The 22039-nt window shown below is 38.7% G+C and overlaps 2 protein-coding genes across 13 annotated transcripts in view; one reads left to right on the top strand and one right to left on the bottom strand.

Annotated features, from left to right (window-relative positions):
* LOC127949407 (NACHT, LRR and PYD domains-containing protein 3) overlaps positions 1 to 22039 on the top strand; it is a 156056-nt gene that overhangs the window by 27837 nt on the left and 106180 nt on the right. For 2 of the 12 annotated variants that reach the window (XM_052546623.1, XM_052546625.1), the window contains exons 1-6: positions 9046 to 9207; positions 12670 to 12844; positions 13089 to 13169; positions 15152 to 17128; positions 19644 to 19817; positions 19896 to 20069. The exons of 1 other annotated variant lie outside the window; for it this stretch is intronic. In XM_052546623.1, coding sequence (XP_052402583.1) covers positions 12732 to 12844; positions 13089 to 13169; positions 15152 to 17128; positions 19644 to 19817; positions 19896 to 20069 — 2519 coding nt within the window. In that variant the 5' untranslated portion in view covers positions 9046 to 9207; positions 12670 to 12731. Of the gene's footprint in view, positions 1 to 9031; positions 9208 to 12669; positions 12845 to 13088; positions 13170 to 15151; positions 17129 to 19643; positions 19818 to 19895; positions 20070 to 22039 lie in introns of those variants that run through there. 9 more of the 12 variants (XM_052546622.1, XM_052546628.1, XM_052546618.1 and 6 more) reach the window with 8 other exon arrangements.
* LOC127949502 (caspase b) lies at positions 4376 to 8381 on the bottom strand. Its single transcript, XM_052546879.1, has 8 exons — positions 8164 to 8381; positions 6940 to 7210; positions 6727 to 6863; positions 6194 to 6367; positions 5776 to 6031; positions 5566 to 5664; positions 5203 to 5312; positions 4376 to 5117 (listed from the first exon to the last, which is right to left on the bottom strand). Exons 2-8 carry the CDS (start codon positions 7199 to 7201, stop codon positions 5010 to 5012), a joined length of 1146 nt encoding a protein of 381 aa, XP_052402839.1. The 5' UTR covers positions 7202 to 7210; positions 8164 to 8381; the 3' UTR covers positions 4376 to 5009.

The raw sequence follows: 22039 nt of genomic DNA, 5'->3' as shown, positions 1-22039 counted from the left end.
TGGTAGACCAGCTGCAAAGTGTTTTAGCAGGGGGAGGATTCGAACTCAGGCAATGGGCCAGCAATACACCCTCAACCATTAGTCATCTACCAGTGGCATCAAGATCTGACAGTGCTGAGCAATGGATTGCAAAGGGTAATGCCATCAACCATGAATCAGTGCTTGGACTTCAGTGGAACTGTGAAACTGATACCTTGTCCTATAAGCTCCGTGCTGTAGAGTGCCAAGAGGTTACCATGCGCAACATCTATAAAGTGCTTGCTAGCCAATATGATCCTCTCGGTTACATTATCCCATATACCACACGTGCAAAGGTAATAGTACAGCGATTATGGGAAAAGAAGAGGGACTGGGATGATCCTAAACTACCTGAGAACTTAGTCAATGAGTGGAACAGATGGGCAGGAGAGCTCAGTGATCTACAAAAGATAGTCTTACCCAGATGCCATTGCAGTGCACCAAAGGATGATGTTTCAAGCCAGCGTGAGATCCATATCTTTTGTGACGCATCCGAGAGTGCCTATGGGTCTGTTGCCTATCTTCGAACAGTAGATCAAAGGGGAGAAGTGGAGATCACCTTCATAGTGGCCAGATCAAGAGTGGCTCCTAAGAAACGTCTGTCAATACCTCGTTTAGAGCTATGTGCAGCCCTGACAGGGGCCCAGTTAGCAAAGATCCTGCAGAATGAATTGACTTTGCCCATTCATCAAGTTTTTCTTTGGTCTGATTCCACCACAGTTTTGACCTGGATTAAATCTGAATCCTGCCGATTCAAGGTTTTCGTTGGTACACGAATAACAGAGATTCAGGACCTTACCAGCTGCTGGGAATGGCGCTATGTGCATTCAGAAAGTAACCCTGCTGATGACATCAGTCGAGGTAAAAGGCTGGCAGAACTTGGACCACAAAGCCGTTGGAATACGGGACCAACATACCTTCAACTCCCATCTGATCAGTGGCCGGTTCCACCGCCATCCTGTTCCATAGCTGGTGATGAATTGAGAAACTCTACATTCTGTGGTCTGACTAATACTGTACTTCGTTTGTCGATCCCTGATCCAAGCCAATTTCTGACCTTCCAAGATTTATTGACTGCAACAGTAGAATCTCTTGGGGAACATGGGATCAATGTATCAGCTGAGGACTTTCAACAGGCTGAAATGGCTATCCTTCAGCAAGCTCAAGGGGAAAGCTTTCCTTCTGAGATGGCACAGCTTATGGCAGGGAAACCACTACAGACCAACAGTCGACTGCTTTGCCTCGCCCCCGAACTTGACGCTGCAAGCAAACTCCTAAGGATAGGAGGTCGTCTTCGCCGCTGTGAAGAGATTGAGCCTGAGTCGATGCATCCTATTATCCTTGATCCCCGGCATCCAGTCACTACCCTTCTCATTAAGGAATATGATACGAAGCTATTCCACCCAGGTTCTGAGAGAATACTGGCGGAGATGCGTAGGAAATATTGGATTCTTCGGGGTAGGGAAGCATTTCGACATTATCAGCGCAAAGATTGTCCAGTGTGTCAGAAGTTTCGCAAAACCCCACAGATACCCAGGATGGCAGACCTACCTCCTGCCAGACTACGTCTATTTAAACCTGCCTTCTATTCGACTGGCATTGACTGTTTCGGGCCATATTCCGTAAAGATTGGACGTAAAAGTGAGAAGCGCTGGGGTATTCTATTCAAGTGCATGACTACACGTGCTGTGTATATTGATCTTCTCCCAAGAATTGACACCGACTCCTTCCTGATGGCCCTCAGAAGATTTATAGCCAGACGTGGGAAACCTTTTGAGGTTTTATGTGATCAAGGTACTAATTTTAAAGGAGGGGAAAGGGAGTTGCATCAGACATATGCTGAACTAGTTCCGGAGCTTCAGGAACAACTTGCCAGTCAGCAGATTATCTTTCGATTCAACCCGCCTCATGCCCCACATTTCGGTGGGTGTTGGGAAAGGGAAATTCGTTCCCTGAAACAGGCTCTACAGGTCACTCTGGGAACTCAACCAATACCAGAGGAAACCCTTCAAACTGTGCTCATCGAGATTGAAGGGATTCTAAATTCTAAACCCCTGGGTTATACATCATCCAATGCCTCTGATCCAGATCCTATTACTCCTAATTCGCTTCTTATGGGGCGGCCTGATTCGTCCCTTCCTCAAGTGATGTACCCCCAAAGTGAACTGTTGAGTCGACGTCGTTGGCGCCATAGCCAAATTATAGCAGATCACTTTTGGAAGCGGTTTATCAAGTTCTATTTGCCTGGTCTTCAGACTCGCAGCAAGTGGCAGCGAGAGTCACCCGATATCAAGGTGGGAACTACTGTTATGATTGTGGACCCTCAATTTCCCAGGGCCCTCTGGCCCATTGGTCAGATCTCTCAAGTATTCCCTGGGTTTGATAATAGAATCAGGACTGTTGAAGTGAAAGTTAAGGACAAGTCTTATGTGCGACCTGTGGCAAAGGTTGTACAGCTACCCTGCGATACCAGATTGAAATTGACTTGCCTTTTTATAATGTACAAATTTCCACATTCTTTAGAAATCTGGGGGCGGCTGTTAAAAAGGCCCGCTGTAAACAAGCTTTTATTTTGAAGTTTTCTGGTGATCAGCCAGTGTTTGAATGTGATGTCATCGCAGCAACCTAAAGACACTATGCTCCGCCCACTTCCAGCAGGTGGCAATGATTAGTGTTTGGTAGAAATAGCCTGCACCGAGTAGGTGAAAGCAAATGTACTCGAGGCTTTCGCAAGTGTTGGTGTTGTGTGCGTATGTTAGATGAACCAAGTAAGTTTATTTATGTACTTCAGCTTTGATAGCTGTGACCCTTCTGCATTTTAGTTGATACTCATTGTTTAAGGTACTTTAAATGCAATTACCGGTTGTCATCACACATTCTTATGTAGGTTGTTCATTTAAGTGTATATTGCTACCTTCTTTGTATGAATTTACCTACTTTATTGATTTGTTTATACTAATTTGTTGTTATATTTTTTGTTAAAGACCACACCCAGATGGAAACACCAATGTAATATCTGCAACATTTGTGAATTGTTGTGAAGAAAATAAATGCATCAAAGACTTAACCTGCATCTTTATGTCTCTTACCGGACATCTGTGGTGAACTAGTCCCCCCACTGGCAACCCCAACTGGTCTAGTTATACCAGTTTTCTTTAATCCTAAACTTATGACTTTTCCGCTTTTTGACTGCCAAATATAAAATTCCCTTTTATATCACATGTGCATTTTGATATCTTAGAAATGTGTGATATTTTTGTGACATATCCTATATTAGGTATAGGATAAATAGCACTTACCGTACATGTTACATTAGTACAGGAGCATGATCTGTGAGTCCAGATGTCAAACTAACAACAGACTCTGATTGATTGCTGCAGTAAGAGATGCTGTCTGTGGATGTTTATAGGAACTACAGTTTCGGGGGGATACTGAATCTGTCAGTAACTTGTGACCATTGTTAACTATCTGTGGTTTTATCACTCCGTATCCTGCTAACTTTAACAGGAGATATTCACATCTACTTTTTGCCCTTTCTGTTTCTGACAAAGTGAAAATGTGTTATTAAAGTATAAATAACATCATTTCCACAAAGGATGCAAGTTACAGTGAAATGAAAGAACAGTTAGAGATGCAGTTGTAGCCTAAACAGTTCATTGGAGTATCTAACATTGTATATGGTCCACAGCGGCATGCCTTCAGTGGACAGATGTCATGTTTTTGCCATTAATAATGACTGCAAAATTTGATTAGAGATTTTGAATTCAACTCTCTTTGTTCTCCTCATCTGTTTCATTATATAAATGAATTATATGAATAAATATCGCATATCAATAAATTGTAAATAGTGTCGTGTTTGTGATTTTTATCTACTAAGTAGGACAGGTTCTAAACTCAAGAGTTATGAGTAAATGAAGGCTTCTGATCGGAAGAACAGGACGATTTGTTAAAGCCTGCAGTTGAAGTTTGCTGCTAAATCTCTCTCTAGACAGTAATATCAGGATGATTCTTGTAAGTGAGGCAGTGTCTTCTACAGATTAAGATGCAGAAGGAAGACAAATGCATGAGTAGCAAATTAGAAAAACTTTAATAATTACATTTTTGAAGTATCAAAGATTTCTAAAAGTTCTTTAAAAACATCTGAATGGAGTAAAAATGACTGCACATTCTCACAATTTTGGGGGGATTTGAATCAAACAATCAGTTATTTGCTTAAAGCTGCAGTAGATAAATTTTGTAAAAATATATTTTTTACATATTTATTAAACCTGTCATTATGTCCTGACAGTAGAATATGAGACCGATAATCTGTGAAAAAAATCAAGCTCCTCTGGCTCCTCCCAGTGTCCTATTGCCATTTGCAGAAACTCCATCGCTCCCGGTAAGAAACAACCAATCAGAGCTGCGGTCCGTAACTTTGTTTGTGTTCAAAATGTAGAAAAATGTATATAATAAGCGAGTACACCATGAATCCATTTTCCAAACCGTGTTTTTGGCTTGTCCTGGATCACTAGGGTGCACCTATAATAAGTGTTTATATTCGGACTATTTTAGATTGCTTCTGGGATACCGCGGCGGAGTAACCCAGTACCTTTGTGATTCTTCATAGACATAAACAGAGAGAAGTAGTTCCGGCTACGATGTTCTTCCGCAAGACGCAAGCAGTTCTGTTTATTAACCGCTAGAGCGTCAAAAGTTCCCTACCACAGCTTTAATTTAAACACAACTGTGTTCTTGTTGATTTAAGATTAACTTTTAGTCAACTGGAAATGGTAAGTTTTACAAGGCCTGTCTGATAACTAGGATTAAAAAATTAAGGCAGCAACAAAAATTTTCCAGAGATTAAGTCAAAAAGTAAAATTTCTGAATATATTTGTGTATGTGTGTGTGTGTGTGTGTGTGTGTGTGTGTGTGTGTGTGTGTGTGTGTGTGTGTGTGAATGAATGAATGAATGAATGAATGAAATGTAAAGTTTTGGTTTAAGCTGTGCATCAGAGCCCAGGGAACAGGTAGAACTTCTTTGAAAGGGATATTCTTTCTAGACACGGCAAGAGTTTGTCTTTCGTTCTTCCTGGGCGTGTCGCCATGTCATTGGTGACCTAAAAAGAGAGGGGGGGGGGGGGGGGTTACTTTAAATGACCAGTAAGGCACATCAGGTTAAATTATCTGTCTTTTCCAAATTACCTTCCTGAATAACTCCATTATTTCATCTTTATGAGCCCATTCACAGAAAACATTGAGTATGTAATTGATAAAATGACTTCCAGTTATAATATTCCTGTAAGCTGCAGTATCTGTGGAGACAATTCATTGGTAGATTATGCAATAAAGTAGCTCACAAAGTAACCTTTGAAACTTTGCTCACTGCAGAAACACGATAACGATGTTTGATCAGCTCTCTATGAGGGTCACTGCCTCAATGTGTGGATCAGCATTAAGCTAACATTGTCAACAAAAGGATTTTAACCATTTCTACACATTAAAGTATGAGACAAATGAAGAGCTGTGAGCTATCAGTCTGATTTCATCCGTGTTTTTGAGACTCACCAGGAAGGGTGGACATGAAGCAGACAAAGTCTTTCTCCCTGTGAACCCAGGGGCTAGATTCAGGCACTTGGTCACGAAATTCCACACCTCCTGAGTGACCTGAGTGACAGGTAACAATGTGGAAGACAATTCTACTGTATACACATGCTGTGAAATAAAATTGAGGTATAACAATATGATAAGCACTGAGTTTCATCCGTCGTGTCGTACCTCCTCTGCAGGCCTGAATGAGAATAACCTTCGGTTTATCAATCAGAGCGGGACAGTTGACTGAGTTCAGACGAGAGAAGGTCTCATCAACATAGTAGACATCTTCAGGGTTTAGCTCTTCATGATAAAGGACACCTAAAATGGCATCTCTATTTTCAATTCTTGCCCCATGAGACATGATGACCACAAAGGTGCTGTCTGCTTCTCGATGTTCAGAGACAAGTTTAGAGAAGTTTCTGACTTCTCCATCTATTTTCTGGGGATAAATAAACAAACTATTTTTAAAAGAAATGGATTGCAAAAAATAAAATGCATAGTATAATAAAACTGAAATAGGCTATGTGTTCACATTTCCACACTATGAATCTATTAGCTTTACAGTATTGGTTTCATGATGGAGGAATATTGTTTTACGTACCTTTCCAGAGAGATTTCTGTGTTTCACAACACTGTAACCCAGAGCTCTCAGCAGCCACTCCATGTTCTCCTCATCTCTCTCTGCTCCATCCCTGTTGTACTCTTTATAGTGAAATGTAATGTTGGTGATCAGCAGAGCTGAGCCTTTCCTCTGAGAACTTGCTGGTTTATAAATCTATGGAGACAAAGCAAAAAAACAATCTTGCCGAATTAATAAAGAGCGACTGCAGAATAACAGAATAAAGTGTTTCTCAACCCTTGAGACTTCCTAGCAGTAAACATTTAGCATTGTATGTATATTTTGCCAGAAAACCAAAGAATCTGCTTTCAGCTCCACATATTTTTCTGACAGAAATATTACATTAGAAAACAATTTAAGAGTAATATTCAGGAGCGTCAATCCCTTTATTTTTCAGGTAATCCTGAACACCTTTCTGCTTTAAACTCTGCTGGAAAGATGGTCTTCCGAAATCAGGTCTGACTACCCCTGAAGGTATTGTTTTTACAAAAGATAACTGAGACAGTGATACTTGCATAATCTCCCAATTTTTGAAGTTTTTTGCATTTAAACTCTTGGCTGGATGGAGTCATGCAGCGAGGTTTCCCATCAGACTGGTTGAGCTCCACAGGCTCTGGACCACGTCTTGATTTCTCCTGCACAGGCGGCTGACCTGAAGCCAGGAATATATATATATAATTTTTATGTTTTTTTTATATTTTATATGTATAATATAAAAACACACACACCTTCCCGCAGTTTTGACTCAAGGTGTTTTGCGAGATTATTTTGTTTCATGAGGCGCAGCACTTTGGCTGTGATCTTCCCAGCATCATCACTGTACTGGTTTACCATGCAGTCCACCACATGCAGACGATCAGCTCCATACAGGATTTCTCGAGGAATAGGCTCGATGTCTTCTGCCACATCTTCACCCAGGTAACAAATGAAGTTTTCAAGCTCTTCTTTCGTAAGCTCCTTAAGGGCATCCAACATTATAGTGGCTTCCATTTTGCGTCACTAAGAAAAAAGAACAAATCAGTCTTGATTGCGCTCTTAAAGCAACACCACGGAACATCTGCTCACGGTTCCCATGTGATTGAGACGCATATTGTCTGATTACTCCTGTGAAGCGCAATACACCTCAGTTTGTAAGCTGACAGAACCAGCGAATACAGAACCGACCAGGTAAAGTAGCCAGTGATACACATTGTTCTACAAATACCATTACATAGTTTTATTTATTGTTACTCCAGAATTGAAAACTACAATTACAACATACTACATTATAATGTGCATTATTTTGTAAAAATTTAAATCAAATTATAATTACGTATGTTAGCCTAGTTTAAAATTTTAGATACATTATTTTAAAGTATATATATATATATATATATATATATATATATATATATATATATATATATATATATATATATATATATATATATATCCAGAATGCAGCAGCAAGATTATTTTTTAATGAGCTGAAAAGAATACACGTCACACCTCTGTTTATCAGTTTACACTGGCTTCCAATAGCTGCTCACATAGAATTCAAGGCATTGATGTTTGACTACAAAACTACAACTGGCTCTGCACCCATTTACCTAAATTCAATACTTCAGACTTCTGTGATGTCTGCTTTGTCTAAATTAAAAAAAAAAAAATGTAACCTGATGTGCATGTAACTTTTGAAGACGAAATTTCATTCAAAGAGCTATCGGAAAAACTTTTGTAAGACTTGAAGTCAAATTCTTGATGTCAAATTCAAGTCTCCCCCTTAAAGAAAATTACAGTAACATCATACACACATTCAGCGCTATTATTTCCTGTAGTGTTGCTTTTTGGTTGAAATATAATTTATAATTTTATTAAAATCAAGACCTTTGTGATGCTGACACATTTTAAAGCTGTTTTTAGCAACCTCGCTGTAAATGATAAATGACTAAACTGAACGGGAGTCTACTTACGATTCTGCTTGAACAGATTTTCTCGTACAGTTTGACGTTTCTTCTTCTCGGTTCGTTTCGAGGTTTCGATTTCTTTTAAGAAATGAAGCTTGTCTTGGGGCGGAGCTCTAGAATAACAGTCCAGGGGTGAACGCAGGTCATGTGACATACCTGGGTATGTTTAAGGGTAAGTAAAAACAGGTAAACTTAAGGGCAAGTATCCATATAATGTAGCATAACCTGATCCGTAACCCATATATATATATATATATATATATATATATATATATATATATATATATATATATATATATATATATATATATATATATATATATATATATATATATATAATAAAAGTGCTCATTCTGAAATCTAAAGAAATGTTTGTATACATTTATTTGATTTGTACAGTTATTTAATGTTTATATAACAAACAAATTTGCACGATCTCGGAGGGTCTGAAAAAGATATTTCTCAATCAGGACATTAAAAATATACACATCATCATTTTTTTTCAGAGAAAATATACACGTACTATGTAGGCTACAATATAATTATGTTAATAAAGAACTAGGCAGACACACCTGAAATAAAAATGAATTTACATACACAGCATAAAGTGTCCCAGTTGACTGATTTGCTTAGGTCAGTGGTTCGCATTGGCGCTCTAGGGATTAATAAAATAGCGGATCGAACACTTCCGGTGTCTTGTGTTGGCAGTTTAGAACGCGATGAGCGATCCAGTCATCTATAGATCAGTGGTTGAGTCACCAAGCTGCTCCGAGACTCTCTGATGATGTAATGACGCTCTGCGCCACTAGAGGGAGGAGCTCAGCTGACTGTAGCAGTGAGCATCCCTCCTCCCTCTGAAGAGAACAGCACCTGATGCGGGAGGCCGGAGGGGGCGTTTGCAGTCTGAAGCATTTGGGAAGGATCGAGCAATCACAGACCACGAGTTTTCATTATTTGCTGGCACCCCTTCCCACAGTATCCGTTAAGAGCGCAAAAACGCCATTTAACATCCCCCCGCAATCTGTTTATACGACTGGATGCGTGCTTTTGGTAAGTGCAAAACATAATCTTAATGCAACCATACAGTCCTATAAAAATGAACTGCTATTTTGAGTTGATTCTGTTTTGTGGGATTTCTGCTCCGGATCGTTATATTTCGAAGAAAAAAAAAAGTATAATGTGGCATACTCTGTATGTGATACTGAAGGACACAATTCAGCCATACCTTTATATAGTTGTATAGGCCTACTATGTGCAGGGAATCTGATGAGCATATGAACGCATCGAGCTAATAACACGCTACAGAGCCCCCAATAACGCGTCAGAAGACAGCGACACCGGAGAACGAGATACAATATAGCCTATAACTTTACACCTTTCTAAAGGTAAGCAGTCACCGCCATGCATTTCATGCGAGTAAAGTGCTGTGATTTAGCGTATTGCGTTCAGATATTTCTCTACAAGGCCCATTTTAATGCACAGATTTAGCGTTACACTATAGCCACCAACACGAAACGATACCAATAAACCACTGCTTGTTTATTCTGTTACATAAACGCGAAAGAATGACATGCGCGCTGTTGTCATGTACAGAAATAACGGTGTTTGTGTAATTGAGGCCTTACTCCCCTGATCTCACAAGACTCCGTCCTTCCCAGCTAACAAATGTATGTTCTGAGAACGTTTTCATGGTTCCAGAACATTATTTTATGGTTAGCATAATGTTCCTACAATGTTATTTCCACTTACATTTTATTAAAAATAAAACATTAGATAAACATTCATTTGAACATCACAAAGGGTAGCTTAATAAAATGTTGAAAAATAAAATTTAAAGTTGCAACATTCTCTTTCAACATAATGCTTATCAACACAACATTAGGTCTGAGCAACAGTGTTGGGGGTAACGCATTACAAGTAACTCGAGTTACGTAATCAGATGACTTTTTTCAAGTAACTAGTCAAGTAACTCATTACTTTTTAATTTACAAGAAAATATCTGAAGTTACTTTTTTCTAAAAAGTTTCTAAGCCAGTTTCTTTTTTTTTTTCATTTATTGACTGACAAGTCTCAAGTCTCCATACTGAGAGAAATCAGAAGTACAGAGGCGTTGTGTGCACTGTGTGAACATGATGTAGTTCTAGACTAAATGTGAATGTGTATTAATTCACCCTACTCACAAAATAATTTAGAGTTAGTATTCATCAAAAATAATTAAAACAGTGAAATGCAAACTTAAAATATCACACAAACCTGCAATAATTAAATGTTAAATAACACAAATGAATCTAATCCCATTTTATTAACTTTGCTGCTGTCCTTTGATGATCCAGTTCAACCATACTAATAAGCAAAAATGACTTTAGATAAACTAACAATTGTGCTTCATTGTTTTTTTAATTGCTGAAGAGTGTTGAATCTTCTTCTCCTGTGTGCTACTGTACAGTCGTGAATTAACTTTTCCTTCAGCATGAGGTTTATTCTTTACACTTTTTGGTGTGAAAGGGCTTTTACATTTGCTATAAATAGAACTTCTTATATTAAAAACAATCAAGCCCTGCTCATATTTAAAAAGTAACGCAAAAGTAACGTAATGCATTACTTTCCATAAAAAGTAACTAAAGTAATTAGTTACTTTTTTGGGGAGTAACGCAATATTGTAATGCATTACTTTTAAAAGTAACTTTCCCCAACACTGCTGAGCAAGCATATAATTACATGTGCATTTTCAACAGGGATCTGAATCATTAAAGATAATCACTTTCAAAAATCTCATTAACACATTGAACAGACTGGTGGAAACTGCATATCATGTAAAGTCCCCCTGTTGTCTTTATTTAAATTCACATTAAACCACAGCTTAATGTTTGTTTTTTGTTTTTTTTGCTATAATGTATTTTTGGTCTTGTGCTGGTATTGGTATATTTTGCATGCTAATGATAGGAATTGATTCTTTGATGTGATTGGTTATTGGACTGTGACGTAGCAAACCAAGGGTTGTTTCAAACCATCTGGGACTGCCATCAGGATACGGTTTAAGGAGAAAATACTCAGCAGTGGTGTTGATTCAAGGATTGACACTTGGTTTGTCTAAAAGCATATTTAAAACCACAAAGCATAAACAGCATAAAAAACTTGATTTTTACTACAGGGGGACTTTAATATTTAGTTTAATATTCATGAGAATGAACTATAGCTTCATAGCTAAATATAAACCATCATATGAACTTTGTATTCTTGAAAACTTCTACAGTATATGAATGTGTGTGTGGGGTGCTGAAAAACTAGCACCGTGGGAACCGTCCGGTCTCTCCACGCTCCATCTGTAAAATAAATTAGCTGATGTTACAAACTCTGTTATGACACAATTCATATGAAATAATACATCTACTGCCTAGACTTCCAATGGAAAGACAAAAATGATGGAAGAATATTAAATAATAATAATAATAATAATAATAATTGTCTGAAGATGAATAGAATTCAAAATGGTTTTGAACAACATGAGGGAGAGTTAACCATGACAGAAGTTTAATATTTTAGTGGTTCAACTATGTTCAACTTTTTTCAACTTTTTTTCTTAACCGGCAACCGACGGTCGTTAACCGATTATTAACCGTTAACCAACAATATTATTTTAAATTAGAATTTAATTAAATTAGAAAGGATCAATGTCTGAGACCCATTAAAAATACTAAAAAAAAAAAAAAAATTCCCGGGGATTGATTTCACATGCGCTGAAAGCAGCAAACAACAGAACATGAGGATTCACAAGCTCTTCAAATCACATCACGCACCTGCAGCGCTTCTGCGAGTGGAGAAAAAAAAATATATAAACATATATAAATATATATATAAAAAAATAGGCCTATACAATAAATATTTATGTAAATAATAAATTATGAAAATGAATGAAAATGCAGTCTTGGTTAATGTTTTTGCTGCACAAAAGGAAACAGCAGAAAGTGGCATACTATTTTTCTTTAGTCTGATTTTATGCACAAAGATTTGTTTTTATTGTGAATCAACACAAATGAAGGAAAAAGGTTTACAATTCAGATTATCTTTACAACTAAAGCAAGTAGTTGCGTTCACTGTTAGAAGTGAAAACTCAAGTGATTGCACCAGCGCTGCATGCTCACAGTTAAACTTTCTACTTGGACAATGCAGCCTGTTCTTTATAATTACATTTAAATTAAAATTAAATTAAAAATTAAAAATTAAATTTATGCAGTTAGCAGACGCTTTGTTAGTGCTTCTAACAAATGTTAGCAGGCTTGTTGGTGCATCTGCCTGTCATGATGGAGACCTGGATTCAAAGCCTATTAGGAGTAAGTACAAGATGTGGCGATGAGGTTCCAGGAGAGAGGGGTTACATTTAACTGTTCCCATTATTTGTGAATTCTAAAGCTGTAGCTCAGTTTAATGAAAATGCCAACAGATGTGCTATAACAACACTATTTATTTTAGTTCTTTTTAGCTTTATTTTATCTTTTGAACTATGTTTGACAGATGAGAGGATGTGCCACCTCAATGAGACTCTAGAGACAGAAGATTAGGACGTTTCCTCTAAAATGAGTCAACAAGAGAAGAAAGAGGAGGACACTGCCTCTAAAATAAGCTGTGATCAACCCACGAAGAGTCAGCCCTCTGCCTTCAGCGACGCAGAAATGACCTCTGACCCCAAGTAAGACATTCATCTGACTGTCTGTCTGTCTCATAGCCTGATGGTACATGGGGCAACTTCTTGGCAATGTTGCTAAATGATGTTGTTTGGGCTTTTTACCTTTTGAGAAAGAAAAAACTTCTTGAATAAATGTCAATCAAAGGTATTGTAGACCCGCTGCAGACCGCAGCCTGTGTTTGAGACGAGAGATTGAGAAACAGCAGATTCACAGCAGGTGGTCTAGAATGACATTGTATTTGTCTAGTGTCAGTATCAGCAGGAAGAAAAGACCGAGATCAGAGTCTCCAGAACCCAGCGGTGTGAAGCCAGTGACCTCTGACCCCAGGTAAGAAACTAGACACTTTTACATTTTCAGATGCTTTTATCCAAAGTGACTCAAGTCTGAAGTATGCCTCAGTTTTGACGCAATTTATTTTTAAGCATACGTCTTATACAGATAGACGGGGAGGGGGCTTTGGGGGCTCAAGCCCCTGTCCTTTTTCAAAGTGGTTCAAAAGTACCCCTCTCAGACAAAAAGCAATGGTATTGTGGTCAATAAAAAATGCATTTGAATTATGATTAACCTGAAAATGTGTACAAAACCATAACAAATCACTCGGAAACAAGTCACAAGTCTGAATACCTGTTTATTTTTACATATCTGTCAATCTGAGGCTTGCTCTGGGTTGTGTGCCTTCTGCTTGACTGATATTGCACAGTCTGTTCTGACTCTGTATAGTTATTTCAGTGATTGGGTCGACTGAAGCAAAAATATTAAACCAAACAATATTTTAAACTTTTTTTTGTATCAATAATCAAAGCTAGTGTGTAGAATTAATAAATAAAAAAATCCAGATATTATATATTTCCGAATATTACTTTATTCATCAATGCCATATTATGTATAAAACACCAACCAATCATGATCTGGCACATGTTTAAATTTCATTGGACAATAATGAGAAGTGGAGGAGTATTTTTCTGGACAGTTAAGTTTATTTGTGGAGCAATATGAATCTGTGGTTTAATGTCATTTTATAAATCAAATTACATTGTTGAAAAAATGGATGCTAACTGACTACAAAGCACTGCAAAGAAGATATATCCAAAATAATGGTAAGCGGTATTCAGTTCACTTATATTTGTGTATGATACACGTTTACTATTTCATAAAACTGTCATAGTTCATCCTTCAGAAAGGCAGTGATATAAATCCCCAATCAATGCAATTAATGTATGAGAAACACTGTAGTCTCATAATTGTATTTTACTGTCAGCAATTTATTATAAAAATGTTTTCATAATTGTAACAGACTTGCTGTATTTGCATACGTAATTATTCAGGTGCATGTGTTATAACTTGGGAAAATATAACTCTACAGCAGCACATAATCTTCTTCGTCATCTTGTCTGATGAACACAACCAAGCGCTGTAACATCAACCCAACCATTCAGATTTCCGTAAGTTAAGAGACAAAGTAATGATAATGAAAAGCATGTGTTTCAATGCGTAGTCTTCATCTAAACAGCACAAATCCAATAAATAGTGTTATTTCCAAACTGCTTCACAATAACATCCCATAAACCTTGAATTTCCATAAAACCTTATTTCTCGTTCATACAGACAAAATGTAAGAATAAATGAATAAAATTCATAAGCAGGGAAAAAAATAACAAATATAAAATATATTACACAAATGGCTAATGATTATAAATGATTGATTAAATCATAAGTGAATAAAAAAAATGATAATGTATGGTTGCTCGCTTGATGCAAAACAGTTTGTATGTGAGGATTCTTAGATCCTTCAGATAATATGGATCTAAGATCGTGTCTGTATTGTAGGTGATGTTATGTTTGTACTGTACAATTCATTCCAGCAGATGCTAAGCTCAATCACTGAACATTTTACCCCAGAGCTTATGTTAACTGAATTAATTCAGAATCTCACCTGAAAATATTCCTCCATCCAGCAGAGTTCCAAATTTTGAAAATGGTGGTTTGTGACACATAATTCAGGGTATTTCCCAACTTCATTGAGTTTTCCTTATCCTTTTAATAAATGTTAATGTTATGCTTCGCGTATCTATTGAAGTCAACTGAAGTGTGTTGTGACCTGGTACATGACAGTGAATGTCATCACAGCAGCAAAAGACAGGTTATAGTGTATGAAAAACTGTGTTTTCTGAGTTTTCTACTCCAGTTTCTTTAAATATCTAAATTTGTGTTTCAAAGAAGTAAAAAAATCTTACGTGTTTGGAATGACAGAATATCTTTGGGTGAACTGTGTTGTTCTCTAAAATGCTGTTTTGTTTGTCTTTTGTCAGTATCGGCAAGAGCCAGACACCAAGATCAGAGTCTCCAGAACCCAGTGGTGTGTCTGTGAAGAGCAGTAGATCCATGGAGATACCTGTTAGATTCAGTGACGTTAAAGAGATACATAAGCTGACAAGATCTGTACATTTTTCGGGAACTCACAACAGACAGGAAAGAACTGAAACAGTCCTACAGAGACACACACTGGAGACTGGAGATCTGCAGAGAGTCAAAAATCAGCACAAAACCAGCATGAAGAACAAGTATGAGAGATTATTTGAGGGAACCAAACTCCAAGAGAATGAAACCCTCTTGAACAGGATCTACACACAGCTCTACATCATAGAAGGAGAGAGAGAAGGAGTGAATGAAGAACATGAGGTTTTACAGATGGAGAAAACATCCAGAACAAAACACTCACAAGACACTCCAATCAACTGCAATGACATCTTTAAAGCCTCAGCTGAAGCAGGATCTGAGGAGAAAGAGCAGATCAAGACTGTTCTTACTAAAGGCATCGCTGGAATCGGAAAAACTGTCTCTGTGCAGAAGTTCATTATGGACTGGGCCGAGGGAAAAGCCAATCAGGATGTAGATTTCATGTTTGTGCTTCCATTTCGAGAGCTGAACTTGATCCGAGATCATCAGTACAGTCTTCACAGACTTCTGCTGGACTTTCATCCTGAACTTCAAGATCTGGACTCACAGAATTATGAGGAGTGTAAAGTTGTGTTCATCTTTGATGGTCTGGATGAAAGCAGAATCACACTGATGTTTTCAGACGCTCAGAAAGTTTGTGATGTGACTGAGACTTCATCAGTGGCTGTGTTGATGTCAAAGCTCATGAAAGGAGAGCTGCTTCCCTCTGCTCTCATCTGGATCACCTCCAGACCAGCAGCAGCCAATCAGATCCCCTCCAAATACATCCACCGTCTGACAGAAATTCAGGGATTCACTGAGCCTCAGAAGGAGGAATATTTCAGGAAGAGAATCAGTGATGAGCATCAAGCCAGCAGAATCATCTCACACATCAGAAGAGCAAGAAGCCTCCACATCATGTGCCACATCCCCGTCTTCTGCTGGATCTCATCCACTGTGCTTCAGAAGCTCCTGGAAGAAGATCTGAGTGCACAAATCCCTCAAACTCTGACTGAAATGTACATCCACTTCCTGCTGATTCAGATCAACATGAGGAACCAGAAGTATGAAGAGAGAGATCCAGAGAAACTCCTGCCGTCCAACAGAGAAGTGATTGTGAAACTTGCTGAAGTGGCTTTCAAACAGCTGATGAAGGGTAATGTGATGTTCTATGAGGAGGACCTGATTGAGAGCGGCATAGACGTCACTGATGCCTCAGTGTATTCTGGGATTTGCACTGAGATCTTTAAGCAGGAATCTGTGATTCATCAGAAGAAAGTCTTCAGCTTTATTCATCTGAGCGTTCAGGAGTTTCTCGCTGCTTTTTATGTTTTTAACTACCATGTAAATGAAACTATGGAGCGACTGAAGAATTTAGCTTCAGTAAAATATTTGCTTAAAGGTGTAGTAGATGAAGCGCTTGAGTGTGAGAATGGACAGCTCGATCTGTTCCTGCGGTTCCTGCTGGGCGTCTCACTGGAGTCAAATCAGAGACTCTTACAGGATCTACTGACACACACAGAGAACAGCTCAGAGAGCATCAGGAGAACCACACAGTACATTAAAGAGAAGATCAAAGATGGACATGAACTCTCCACTGAAAGATCCATCAATCTGTTCCTCTGTCTGCTGGAAGTGAAAGATCAGACTCTGTCCAGAGAGATTCAGGAGTTTGTGAAATCAGACAAACACTCAGAGAAGAAACTCTCTCCTGCTCACTGCTCAACAATCACATACATGCTTCAGATGTCAGAGGAGCCGCTGGATGAGCTGGACCTCAAGAAATACAACACATCAGATGAAGGGAGAAGAAGACTCATACCAGCTGTGATCAACTGCAGAAAAGCTTTGTGAGTGTTTAAATGTTACAACAAGAAATCGTTTTTGAGTGTAAAAAAAAAAAAAGTAGACCGAGCTAGATAGACGAATAAAGTGCAAGTCTAAAAGGGGCATATATATATAAATAATATATATAGTGACGGGGTGGAAGGAATACGCAGGAGCAAACTCAAGTGTAAAGCCCCGGAGGGTGGATTTAATTATAAAGTGAAGGGTTGCAGGGGTGATGACGGTGATCTGTCGTGCAAAGGTGCTCTCACTCGGGTCCAGGTGCGTCAGTGGAGTGCTCGTGGCAAAGTCTTCCGGTCACAGGCTGCTTTCTGGAAGGCTGAGAGAGGAGAGTCAGTGTGCTAGCTCGTGGAGAGGCTTCTCACCCTTTTCCTGTGATGCGCTCAAAAGGCACCCCAATGATGGGCAGTGAAATCAGCGGGCTGGGGGGAGGTTTCCGTGGGGACGTCTTCTGGCAGATCGGGCAAGCCTGGCAGAAACGTTTGACTTCTGCTTCCAGCCCGGGCCAATGGAAGCAATCCCTAACCCGGTGAGTGGTATTCTCGGACCCCAGGTGGCCTGCCAGTTGGTGTGAGTGAGCCAACTCTAGCACCCTTTCCGTATTCGTCCGGGGTACCACTAACAAAGTTTTTTCCTCCCCCCTTCGCTGCGCGACACAGTAGAGTAGGCCATTTTGGACGATGAAGTGCAGGAGAGGATGGGGCCCCGGTTTTAGTTCACCTGTTGAAACAGATCATGGTAGAGGTTAGTTTCAACAACCGGGGACTCACCATCTCTCCCGCTGTCCATGGCCAGTAGGGCCTTCTGCTGACAGGTTCCTCTTACTGGCCTTTTCTTGGGGCGGCTCCCCTTTGTGGTATCTGAGATTTGTATTCCTTCCACAGTTATTCCCGCATTCTCCACCAATGTGGAGGGGTGGAAGGAATACGCAGGAGCAAACTCAAGTGTAAAGCCCTGGAGGATGGCTTTTATTATAAAGTGAAGGGTTGCGGGGTGATGATAGTGATCCGGCTGATCCAGTGATCAGGCTGCTTTCTGGAAGGCAGAGAGAGGAGTCAGTGTGCTAGCTTGTGGAGAGGCTTCTCACCCTTTTCCTGTGTGTGTGCTGTTTATATGAGGCCCGGCTGATGAGCGGCAGGTGCGGGTGATCAGCCCAAGATGAGCCTCGAGCCGGTGCTCCTCGTGAATTACCAGGGCAACGCTGATGTGGAATCGAGACACTCGTCACTATATATATATATATATATATATATATATATATATATATATATATATATATAATAGTATTAGAATAGACAGTGCTACAGTTAGAGGGTCAAATGAAGATGGAAGATATGTGTTTTTAGCTGATTCTTGAAGATGGCTAAAGACTACGCTGCTCGGATTGAGTTGGGGAGTTGGTCAATCCACAGGGAGGAAACAGTTAATTTAATAGTCTGTTAAAGTGATTTTGTGACTCATTGGGATGGCACAATAAAGCAACGAAAACGCAAGGTTCTAGAGGCACATGAGTCTGAAGTCAGGAATTTAGGTAAAGGGGTGCAGAACCAGTGGTGTTTTTTTCAGGCAAACATTAATGCCTCAAATTTTATGCAAGCAGCTATTGGTAGACAGTGCAAACTGATAAACAGAGGTGTGGTGTGCATATTTTCCAGGTCATTAAAAATGAATCTTGCTGCTGCGTTCTGGATTAATTGTAAAGGTTTGATAGAATTGGCTGGAAGACCTGCCAAGAGGGCATTGCAATAGTCCAGCCTGGACAGCACAAGAACTTGAACAAGGAGTTGTGCAGCATGTTCTGAAAGAAAGGGCTTGATCTTCTTGATTTTGAATAAAGAAAATCTGCAGGATCGTACAGTTTTAGCAATGTGGTCTGAGAAAGTCAGCTGATTATCAATCATAACTTCAAGGTTTCTGGCTGTTATTGAAGGAGTTATGGTTGATGTGCCTTACTGGATAGTGAAATTGTGATGAAACGATGGGTTTGCTGAAATCACAAGCAGTTCTGTCTTGGCAAGGTTGAGTCGAAGATGATGATCCTTCATCCAGCAAGAAATGTATGTTAGACAAGCTGAGATGTAAGAAGCTAATGTCGGATCATCAGGATGGAATGAGAAAAGCCATGTTTCTGAATGACAGAACCTAGTGATGCCAGGTAGGCAGAGAAGAGAAGTGGTCCAAGAACTGAGCCCTGAGGCACCCCAGTAGTTAGATGTTGTGACTTTGGACACCTCCCCTCTCCAAGATACTTTGAAGGACCTATCTGATAGTTAGACTCAAACCACTCTGAAGCCAGATTGTTTGCTGTCAAGGAGGTTGTTCTGTGTAAGAAATGCGTCTTGGTTGAACACAGCTCGTTCAAGTGTTTTGCAATGAAAGGAAAAAGGGAAACTGGTCTCTAAAAGAGATGGGTTGAGGGTGGGTTTCTTAAGTAGTGTAGTTATACTAGCCTGTCTAAATGCTGAGGGAAAAACACCAGTGTGAAGGGATGTGTTACTCTTATTTACTCTGTTTCAGTCTTGCTGTCTGCAATCTGACTGCTCAGGATTGTGAAGTTGTGTCATCAGCTCTACAGTCCTCAGACTCTGTCCTGAGAGAGCTGGATCTGAGTAACAATGATCTGAAGGATTTAGGAGTTAAGCTGCTTTCTGATGCACTGAAGAGTCCAAACTGTCAGCTGAAGATACTGAGGTGTGTAAGAAGGATGATGTCAATGTCGAATGTCATAATGTCAATGTGTGTCTGTAGATGATCTGACTGTGTCTGTAGGTTGTCAGGCTGTATGGTGACAGAGGAAGGCTGTGGTTATTTGTCTTCAGCTCTGAGTTCAAACCCCTCACACCTGAGGGAGCTGGATCTGAGCTACAATCACCCAGGACCATCGGGAGTACAGCTGCTCAAACACAGACTGGAGGATCCAAACTGTAAACTGCAGATACTTAAGTATGTAGACAGTATTATTTTATTTATTTATTTATTTGTTCATTTTATTTTACACTATACAATAATACTGGCAATGCTGTTTAATATCAGTTGAGCAGTATAAAATCAACAGCTGTCAGTTGTGCATCATGCCTACCAAAATGAAGTTTTTACTGGTATTAATCAAGGAACAAAACCACACTTTATCTCACAACACAAAATTAATTAACTTGAAAATAGTTTTTAAGGTAGTTGAACAAGTTGCAACATTTCTTCAATGGATTTAATCTTTAGTCTCCCTGTCTTCTGTCTGAATGGTTACTAGGGCTGTCACTTTTTATTCGATATTCGAATATGCATTCGAACATGACGTGAAATATCCGTAATCGAACTATAAATAAAATATCCAGTTTTTAAAATGCCATGTGTAGCGGATTTTTTACAGTCTAGGATTAGACCGTTTGTTTTTTTGTTTTATTCTTTGCCATCTTATCCAGTAGAGGACACTCTAGATGTATTGTAGCGTAGGCCCATGACCAAATCAAGCGAATAATAGCTAGTAGCCCGGCACATCTGTGCGCTACGAATGTGTGTTCTCCAGATCAAGTTGATAGACTGGTGTTTCTTGCAAACAATATTAAGAAATGAATTAGGCTAGGCTATATGCCTTACTCCTTTTTTCATTTTGATTAATGTTGTGGGATATGCATAGTGGCACTTCATATAAGTTGATATTCTAAATTGATAACCTGCTGTTTCAAACATTAAGTAAAAAATAATAATAATTATTATTTTTCACGCGCGAGGGGGGCGGGCACATAGATATTCGAATATATTTGAATACATTGCATGATATTCGATATTCGTTCGAATTTGATTTTTCTCAAAAGTGACAGCCCTAATGGTTACACTGTTTGCAAAGGGACTGTTTGGAAATCAAAAACTGATTTTTACAGTTTATATACAACTTGCAGTATCTATGAAAGGTTAATAGAATAGAAAGGCTCATGAGAATTACATAAAATAATCTATTTCACATTTCATATAGTAATTTGCACATATAGTGCAAAAGACAAAATAATATATTTTACACAAGTGACTCAGTTTAAACCTCTACGTATGATATACTGTGTATTGTTACCTGGATGATCTTGCGTTTTGCAATAACTGAGTAAAACTTCCCAGTTGTCTTAAGGAAAATTTTCCAGACCCTGCAAATTCTTTAGTTTATCTACATAATTTTCATTTTTGAACCCTTTCCAACATTGGCTATAAGATTTTGAGATCTGGCTTTTTGGGTCTAACCAGTTAACATGTGAGATCAAGCAATGATGACATTGACATTCTCATAGTGTGATACTCACAGTGGGCCTCATTTACGGAAAAACAAACATACAGCAGAAAATTGGGTGTACGGTTGTTTCAACGCAAAACTTGAAATTATCAATATGGACGCGAGCGGTGGCTATGTTCAAATATCACGTCTGGTGTCAGCTTGTGTGCACACATTTTTGAGTTACCTCAACTTGCGAGCAGCATAGTAAATACAGTGGAGAATTGTAAAATAACAGCATTTTGTTCATTTTTATTTTCTTGACCGTCAAACTCATTTGTCAATTGTTGACCAGTAAGACTAGAAGTGCTTTAGTTTTATATGCGCGAATAGCAGTGTAAACAAGACCATGAGGATTCAGTCAGATTCATGCACCTGCTCCGCTTCTGTGACAGAAGAAAAACAGAAATTAAGTCTATTAAAGGAATAAAATAAATAAGATCTCACAAAATATATGATAGGCTAAAATATAAATAACAGATTAACAAAATAAAAAAAAACTGTGCAAAAAGTATAGGCTGCACTAGTTTTTGTGACCCTCTTAATGAATTTTATTTATTTTCTTTTTTATCTTAATTTGATTACTTTAATCCATCTGATCACACAGGCAACTCATGCACATACAGACAACATTAGAGCTACTGTTTCTGACATTTCA

The sequence above is a fragment of the Carassius gibelio genome, chromosome B1 (genome assembly GCF_023724105.1).
Source record: "Carassius gibelio isolate Cgi1373 ecotype wild population from Czech Republic chromosome B1, carGib1.2-hapl.c, whole genome shotgun sequence".
NCBI classification, from domain to species: Eukaryota; Metazoa; Chordata; class Actinopteri; order Cypriniformes; family Cyprinidae; genus Carassius; species Carassius gibelio.
The sequence above is the reverse complement of the archived record's forward strand: the minus strand, read 5'-3'. Positions and strand labels throughout refer to the sequence as shown.

Coding starts and splice junctions, on each gene's coding strand:
- LOC127949502 (XM_052546879.1), bottom strand. CDS start 7,201: ATGGAAGCCACTATAATGTTGGATGCCCTTAAGGAGCTTACGAAAGAA. Junction 5,665..5,775: donor CATTCAGGCCTGCAGAGGAG/GTACGACACGAC, acceptor CCTGTCACTCAG/GTCACTCAGGAGGTGTGGAA. Junction 5,118..5,202: donor TAATGGAGTTATTCAGGAAG/GTAATTTGGAAA, acceptor CTCTCTTTTTAG/GTCACCAATGACATGGCGAC.